Here is a 9,454-nt window from a genome sequence, read left to right on the forward strand (position 1 = left end):
TCGGTCGAACTGATTTGACTGAAAATTGGTGGGCAGGTAGCTTAGAACCAGGAAACGGATATAAGATAATTTTTACCCCGTTTTCAATTTTTTATTCCGCGCGGACGGAGTCGCGGGTAAAAGCTAGTATCTATATATATATATATATATATATATATATATATATATATATATATATATATATATATATATATATATATATATATAAAAGAAAGTCGTGTTAGTTACACTATTTAGTATTTATAACTCAAGAACGGCTGAATCGATTTGACTGAAAATTGGTGGGCAGGTAGCTTAGAATCAGGAAACGGACATAGGATAATTTTTACCCCGTTTTCTATTTTTTATTCAGTGCGGACGGAGTCTCGGGTAAAAGCTAGTTTGTTATAAAATCAACAGGTGGCGCGAAAACGCGAGTACCAATAAAATATTTAATAATATTTTTGCAACGGTCTGTATAATGTAAATTTTTTTACGTTTTCAGTAAGTAAAATTATAGAAGATTTTTGGTTTCCTCTAAAATTTATTTTCCGAACAGTTTTCACGTTTATTTTGTGTATTTAAACAGGTGGAAGAAATGTGATTTTTCTTTGTTTCCGTTAGTGTAATAAATTTAATTTTAATTATTAAAACTCTATGCCAATGTGTACATTGTTCAGGTTAAATACACACGACCCCACTGAGGGGCTCTGGATCTAGACAAATTAAGTGACTAACGCAGTGCGGGTTGACTTCATACATATCTTTGAATTTCTTCCCACATATGCAGGCATCACGATGTTCACGCTTCATAAGTCGATGTATTTCCACTATCTTTAAGACCAGCTGCTTTGTGAACACGAGTAAATTAAATGTATTTCTGCTGTTTGGATAATAAAAACAATATTTGAATAATAGAATTTATATTTTATATTTTAAATACATTGATATATTAATAAAAAAATTATAACAAATCTTTTTTGCATTAATCGTAAATTATAACAAAAGAATAATACAATTTGTACAATATTTTTCGTCGGTGTATAGACAAATGTAGTCAAAGAATTAAACATCCCACTTAGGATCGAAATTCGTACAGTACTTTTCAGATATCTTGGCCGCTGTAAACTTAAGGTGTGTTGAGGCGTAGTCGGGATGATGGGGAGGGTACTGCGCAGCGCGAACATGACCTTGAGCCGCTAAGATATTTGAAGAGAACCATACAAGCTGTCACCATAAGATTTATAGTTTAGCACATATTGTGCGACAAGCTTATCTGGGCCGGTATAAAGCGGTTTGTGGAAGTAGGCTTTATATATATATTTTGATAAAAGCAACCGCGATAGCAGCGCCCCTCTTACCGTTTCAGTGTGCCTAGTACGAATATATGTGACAACCGCTATGGTAACGATATCGATTTTTTTTTTATTTATATTTGTGTAGCGCCAATTTCGACACAATTGATGATGACGATACGAAGGCGATTGTCGCAAATATTCGTGTTAGGTCCACTGATAGGGTTGCCAGGTCGCCAAAACTACTAGCTGGACAGACCAGCCAGTTTGACCGGACATTTGGGTATAAAGGTCGGACACCCTATATTATTTAGGATTTTATCTCAGTATTAATAGGTTAGTACACTCTCGTTTGGGAAATGTGAAAAGCCTAACAAAAGCCGGACAACCGTTTATTTTGACCGGACACGCAATCAAAAAGTCTACAATGTCCGGCTTTATCCGGACGCCTGGCAACGCTATCCACTGATATCCTTATTTGACTACATTATTTTATAAATAATATTATATTTCTTTGAATAAAAAGTATGCATAATTTGAAAAAAAAAAAAACAATTTGATATAAACAATTTTTTTAAACAGCTTTCTTTTGCTTAGACTATGACGCATAAGACAGACAAGTCAAATGAGTGTTAAATAAAAAAAATATAAAAGCATAATTTCTGAAATGTACATCGTAAATAGGCCCTTATTTTTTATTAAAAACAAAAGTTGATATTTGCACAAAAATCCCGAAAATATAATACAACTTGAACACAATAATATTCGAACTCAATTAAAATATAATTCAATCCACCAATAAAATAAAGTACACAAATAAACGTCAAATTAAATATGGCGGCCATTACTGTATTAGGCTTACTATAGCTTAGTGAGTTAAAGTGAAATAACATTGTGATAATAATCTTACATAGTTTTTGAAAAACATTTTTACATCAATATAATTTCGTAATTTACTAGTTGTTTACACAAATGTGTATACAGTTTATCTTTATCAAAAACATTTCATGTTTGGTTTGGAATTAAACACATAGCCCATTATTCATACAAACTACAAGAATTTCATATAAGATATGACTTTTTTAAATCATGACATCATCTATCTCTATCGTGTTATTGTTATTAACCATAGATACATCTAATATATAAAATTCTCGTGTCACAGTTTTCGTTCCCGTACTCCTCCGAAACGACTTGACCGATTCTCATGAAATTTTGTGAACATATTGAGTAGGTCTGAGAATCGGCCAACATCTATTTTTCATTTTTTTTTGAACTGCACGCGGACGGAGTCGCGGGCGACAGCTAGTAATCTATAGAATATAGATGGAGTGTTTCTATTGACCGCTATAAATGGACTGGCTATAAGACGTAGTATTTTGTGACGATTTGATTTTCATTTTGGCGCTGATGGTAGCGTTTTGTAGCGGTGGTGTGGATTCAAACTATTAATATAGATAGAATTAACTGTCACGTAACATGAACTTACTTTTAAATCGAATAGAAATCAGTGAATGTTTCTCATACAAGTTTTACGTATAATAAAGAGTCGATTTTCCAAATATCATTTTGTACTGTAAATGACAACACTGAGGGAGTTTACTCCAACAATAAGACCTTTTTTCACCTCACTATTGTGCTCCGAATTAGGTTTTAATATTACTAATAATATAAATGCCAATGTATGGATGTTTATTAGAAAATATCTCCAGAACGACTGCATGAATCTCTATGTAATCTATATATATAAAAGAAAGTCGTGTTAGTTACACTATTTATAACTCAAGAACGGCTGAATCGATTTGACTGAAAATTGGTGGGCAGGTAGCTTAGAACTAGGAAACGGACATAGGATAATTTTTACCCCGTTTTCTATTTTTTATTCCGCGCGGACGGAGTCGCGGGTAAAAGCTAGTTTGATATAAATGCAAAACACAATCTGGAAGATTACATGAATGAATCCTGGAAATATGTAAGTTCCTGTAGGATATATTTTATTTACATATTTACTAAATAACTTCGCTACAGATATAGAACATAGAATCGAGTTATTTTATATACATTTAAACTTTTTTTTTTATAATTATGTTCACTTAAACACCTGTAGTAGGTGCTTCTATTCTACATATAACAAGAGCTCTACCTGTGCACATATCATCCTCAACTCTCGTATCATCTATTTTTCTATCATGTACTTTGAGATGACCTTTCAACGTGCATTTCTGTGTAAAAGCCCTTCCACATATAGGACATATAAAACGTTTATCATTATTATGAATTCTCATATGTTCCCTTAATGTTTTCAATCTTTGATATGATTTCTGACAAATATGACATATATGTATTCTTTCGCCATCATGCTTTATCATATGCATCTTTAATGCATTCTTTGTATAAAATGCCAGATCGCATTTATCACATTTATGATTCCTTTCGTTCAAATGATCCCTTCTTACATGACTAGATAAATGTCCCGGTGTTATATAACTTTGTGTGCAAGCTTTGCATTTATATCTTTTCAACTCTTCATTATGTACTTCAGCTAAATGTTTTTGTCTTGTATAAAATGATGATAAAGATATATTGCAACGTTTACATGCATATCTAAGACCAGATTTGTGTTCTTTTGATACGTGATTCTCCCTTTTGGTCACTCTATCGAACACAGCATCACAATATCTACATGGGAAGTCGCCATATTCATGTGTTCTCATATGACCACGTAATCTCGCTTGTGATGCGAAACTTTTGCCACAATTCTCGCAAATATGATTCGGATAATGTACATTCATATGTGTATTTAAATTGACGAAATTTAAAAATCTTTTATTACATATCGGACAATCTAATTGATCTTTTTCCAATTTAAATGGCAACTTACTCCATCTGTTCGATTTTAAACGTGTACATACATCTATATGTTCTCTTAATTCATTGTAATCAGATATATCTGTTTTACATAATTTACATCTTAATTTGTTTGAATTTTTATAAAACGTTTGTAGTTTCGATGAGCTTATCTTTTTAAAAGCTATATGTATATTTGAAATATTATGTTCTGATACATGTTCTTTTATATCATCTAATGTTGTCGATTTCTTTGGACAAATTACACATGAAAATGTTTTATCTTTATATATTTTGAATGGGAATAAACCAGATTTCAACATACATTCAGTTTCTGTTGTATCTGAGTTATTTTTTATTGAATAAAGTTTCTTTTTGTGTGTTAAAGTTTTACGTCGCGTCCTTTTAGGTATATATTCATCGGAGTCTTCACCTTTTATTAACATTTCTACATCTGAAATATAATCAATTTAAATATAAACTACAGTCGAACCTGAATAAACGTGAATCTAAGAGATTACGATATTTTTCTTGCTTATGGAAGTCCATCAGGATCGACTAATGACTCTTGGTTACCTGATTACACCAACCAAGTAGAGTTGCAAGACAATAACCTCGATCGAGCGCTCAACCCCCACTTCTCCGCACTGTATCCCACTCACACTCGGCGACCATTCACCACTCTATGCATATACGTCAATTTTTCCCTCGAATTTTTGCTTGCACGTTTACTTTAGTAATATATATCTATAGGGTATAAACTGCACTGATTATCTCGCCGCAATTTTAATAGTGTATAATATAAACTCTCACTTGGTCACAGCACTGTCTAGACCAGTGTTTCCCAAAGTGAGCGATAACGCCCCCTTGGAGGCGTTTGAAACCTAGGAGGGGGCGATAACAGGCCCAAAAAATGGGGGTCATTGAAATTAATTAAAATATTGAAATTGTGGTTTTTAAGTTTTAGGGCTGAATAAAAATTAGTGGCGCTCTGAAATATAATTGATTTTCAAAGGGGGCGGTGAAAGAAATAAGTTTGACAATCACTGGTCTAGACTCATTTTGCTGTCTTGCCACTCTACTCGGTATGTGTAATCAAGCTATTTTAGAGATCTCTCACTTATTCAGGTTCGACTGTATACATAAAAATATTTCTATGTTTGCCTGTTTATGTCCAGATTTGTACAGTGTACAGATTTTGCTGAAACTTTGGTAGGAATATCTGAGGACGCCAGATAATGTTTTTGCACTAAACAATATATGACAAATAAAGAAAAAATTTACTTTTAATATGTGATTTTGAATTATCATAGTTCCGTTCAGACATTGCGAATAAAATTGTGCTTCATACAATTGAAAAAAAGGTCTTTTATATTAAGAGCAAAAGTAAAAAAATACACAAAAAGTTAAATTAAACCTTGTTTCAATCATATAAAGCTGAATTTTATTTGCGATTAAAATTAACTCTGTGACTTAGATTATAAAATCTGTCAAGTGGATTTAAAACAACACACTTCCCTAAAGGGGTAGGTAGAGATCTCTACCATACATTTGTGATCCTGACACACCCCTCTCTACTCATCCACATTCATACATCTTCACATACATAAATATTAAAAACACAAAGGTAACATAAATATTAAATATATAATTTTATATATAAATACTTAAATACATACCTGTCTCATCAGGCATTAGTTCTTCCAACTCTTGTTTCACATCACATACTGTATCCAAGGAATCTAATAATAAAAAGAAAATGCATATTAAAAAACAAACATAAACAATTAAGCATCTATCCTATTAGATGACGCTTGTGATTGTCAGCACGGAATTTAAAAAAAAAAACAAAGTAAGTAAGTCTATGCGTTCTTATAGACTATGTTCTACATCTGTGACAAATTTCATCAAGATCCATTTAGTTGTTCCAGAGATAACTTCAAACAAACATCATACATTTACATTACACACATAAACATTTACATCTATATCTATATATATAAAAGAAAGTCGTGTTAGTTACACTATTTATAACTCAAGATCGGTCGAACTGATTTAGCTGAAAATTGATGGGGAGGTAGCTTAGAACTGGGAGACGGACATAGGAACTTCTTTATTTTGTATGTATTTTTTTTATTCCGCGTGGACGGAGATGTGGGTAAAAGCTAGTTTATAATATTAGTAAGATTTGAAATTAAATTATATTTAATGTAAATAAATAAACGTAGTTTCATCGGCCTTTTACTATACATATAAAGGCACTTTTTCAGTTAGTTTTTGAAAATCTTACTAATATTATAAATGCGAATGTTTAGATGGATATTTGTTTGAAGGTAACTCCGGAACAACTCAACGGATCTTGATGAAACTTGTCACAAATGTAGAACATAGTCTGGAAGAACACATAGACTACATATTCCGCTTTTTTTTAATTCCGCGCGGATGGAGTTGCGGGCAACAGCTAAAGATGATTATAAATGCGAAAGATTAGATGGATGTTTGTTTGAAGGTATCTCCAAAACGGCTCAACGGATCTCAATGATATCTTTCTATCTTACTAATATTCCTTTATATTTACCGTTGGTTTCTAAGATCAAAACTTCTATAAAACATCGTCATCTCTGTCATTATCTTTGACAAAACCAGAGATAGCAATATATTTTAAATGGACATTATGGTCTCCGAAATCCACAATTATTAACAAAATTGACACTTACCCAAATGATTATCTGAATCATTGTCATCCACTTCTTTTATCAAATCTTCAATAACCAGTTCCTCTTTTACACCGGTCAGTTTTTGTTCTGGAATATAATTATATATTATCACATCTCCTACGAAGACTACAGTAAATACAATTTTACGATTAACCCAGTGTTTTATATTTTGGAACGAAGTTCCTTATCGCGCGTTGTGAAAGGGGGCTAGACGGAAAAAATTCTTACGAAAAGTTGTCACGACACTTTTTTTATAGTAACCATTGCAACGACGTGACAATATATAACGAAAATTCATAGAAATAAAATGTACTTCTTGTGAAGACTTAAGTTTTTTATTTATAGAATAAACATTGGTTCCTTCACTAATTAATCGAAAGGAACTTCGTTCCATCCGGGTGTCCCTTGACACCTCTCAAGTTTTTTTTTAAATTATCTCGTTCAATACTTATTTCTGTGTTTTTTTAAATATTACAAGGTGGCAAACGAGTAAGCGGCCACATGAATTCGCCGAAACAGCGAAGCGACCGCTGCCCATAGACATTCGCAATTGCAGATGCGTTGCCTACCCTCAATCGAAGGAGGAGACGCACAAAAAGAGAATATTTAGCCTTCCTATGCATCTCCTCCTTCATCAAATCCACCTCCCCTTCCCATCCTTTCCTTATTATAAAAGGGGGTAGGAAGGGAAAGAGGACTAAAATTAGGCCTCGTGCATGTACACTATGAGCACATGTACCTCATACATGGCGGGATTTGAACCCAGGACCTGCAGATTGCAAGTCAAGTGCTTAACCCCTGAGCCACCGATGCTCTTTAGTATTTACAATTCAACCTTAGTACATGTGGCTTTTAATTTATAATAACAATTGAAATTTATATGCAGGATGCACTCACATAATATAAAACCAAGCGACAAACAGCCTAATGGTCATGAATTCGGATCTTCTGATGGTTAGTTTGAATCCGGTCATTGGCCTATTGTAGTAAACCATATCCTAGCACAAGCTTGGAGCTTATTTGGAATGGTTACATCAAATGTGTGCAAAAATCTTATATATAAAATTCTCGTGTCACGGGATTTGAAATTGAACTCCTCCGAAACTGCTTGACCGATTCTCATGAAATTTTGTGAGCATATTCAGTAGGTCTGAGAATCGGCCAACATCTATTTTTCATAACCCCCCCCATTTAGTTTTTTTTAACTGCGCGCGGACGGAGTCGCGGGCGACAGCTAGTATTATTGTAACTGTGTTTATACTTGTAAAGTGTAACTTATGTGTAAAATTGTGTGTTAATCCAATAAATTATTGTTATTATTTACAGGACGGATCATCATGGCAATCATTGGGGTAGGTCTATGCCCAGCAATAGGCGTTACGAGGCTGAATGGATGGATGAATTATTATTTTAATAGATATTTCAATTCAGTTATTTAAGTTCAATTATTTATCTTGCAATCTCATAAGGATACAGTCAGTCAGTTTTTTCAATATTTCTCTAAACAAATTATTACTTTTATCAAGATAAATATGGTCACTTACTTTGCAGTTTTACAGTAGCTTCTAATGATTTCAATGATGTCTCAACCTTCTCTCTAAACTTCATGAAATGCAGTAACTCATCAATACAGGAATAACAGATAAGCCGCTTTGTATCTTCTAGATCTACTGAAAGTACCTGAAAATATAATTTTTATTGGAACAAAGTTCCTTATCGCGCGTTGTGAAAGGGGGCTAGATGGAAAAAATTCTTACGAAAAGTTGTCACGACACTTTTTGCTATAGTAAGTATGTTAACGACGAATGAGCGCTACTTCACCATGGCAACGACGTGACAATATATAACGAAAATTCATAGAAATAAAATGTACTTCTTGTGAAGACTTAAGTTTTTTATTCATAGAATAAACATTGGTTCCTTCACTAATTAATTGAAAGGAACTTCGTTCCATCCGGGTGTCCCAACACACCTCTCAAGTTTTTTTTAATTCACTGACAAATCAATGATTTTTGATGACTATTTTATTACTTAGGCTAATAAGGGTTACTAATGACTACTAAACTACCAAAGAAATATCAAAAACATGCAATTTGCAAAGTCTATGATTTCTACAATACTTTATTACTGACTCAATTGGCCTAATGGGATTTTTTTCCCGTCAAAATCGAGATTGAAGCAACACCCGACTAAAATAATAAACGTTGACGAAATTCTCGCGTTACCAATTTAATATAACGATAACTGGCAGTTAAGAAAATTAGTTGACAATTAAAAAAAAATTAAACAATAGTCATTGTTAGCTCTAGCTAGTTTATGTTAAAGGTTATAATATATACTTACATCTATACAGAAACATTTTAACAGCATTTCAATGTATGTTTCAGCTATTCCATCATGTTCGTATTTTATTAGCATACTTTTAACTACTCCATCGTGCAAGCAAAGGTTACAGATGCCCAGTAACGGTAGAGGCTCTACCATTATATCTGTGTTATCATCCATATTATCTAAGTTAGTTTATTTACAAGACAATAATTATCTCATTGTAAACTAAATATATATAAGGGAACACTTATGAATAATAAAAACATCGAATTCAGAAATCTTATGATC

At 32.8% G+C, this 9,454-nt stretch overlaps 1 protein-coding gene across 1 annotated transcript; it reads right to left on the bottom strand.

The window, feature by feature from the left end:
• Positions 1–3,360: 3,360 nt before the first annotated feature.
• LOC106708126 (zinc finger protein 43) lies at positions 3,361–9,454 on the bottom strand. Its single transcript, XM_045684876.1, has 5 exons — positions 9,182–9,454; positions 8,383–8,518; positions 6,839–6,925; positions 5,801–5,863; positions 3,361–4,575 (listed from the first exon to the last, which is right to left on the bottom strand). Exons 1-5 carry the CDS (start codon positions 9,341–9,343, stop codon positions 3,368–3,370), a joined length of 1,656 nt encoding a protein of 551 aa, XP_045540832.1. The 5' UTR covers positions 9,344–9,454; the 3' UTR covers positions 3,361–3,367.

Source organism: Papilio machaon, chromosome 28, assembly GCF_912999745.1.
Source record: "Papilio machaon chromosome 28, ilPapMach1.1, whole genome shotgun sequence".
Taxonomy (NCBI): domain Eukaryota; kingdom Metazoa; phylum Arthropoda; class Insecta; order Lepidoptera; family Papilionidae; genus Papilio; species Papilio machaon.

Excerpts from the sequence above, each read along its gene's own strand:
- LOC106708126 (XM_045684876.1), bottom strand. The coding sequence starts at position 9,343 with ATGGATGATAACACAGATATAATGGTAGAGCCTCTACCGTTACTGGGC. Across the intron at positions 6,926-8,382 it reads AGCTACTGTAAAACTGCAAA|AACAAAAACTGACCGGTGTA; the intron begins GTAAGTGACCAT and ends ATTATATTCCAG. Across the intron at positions 5,864-6,838 it reads TGATTCAGATAATCATTTGG|ATTCCTTGGATACAGTATGT; the intron begins GTAAGTGTCAAT and ends TTTTATTATTAG.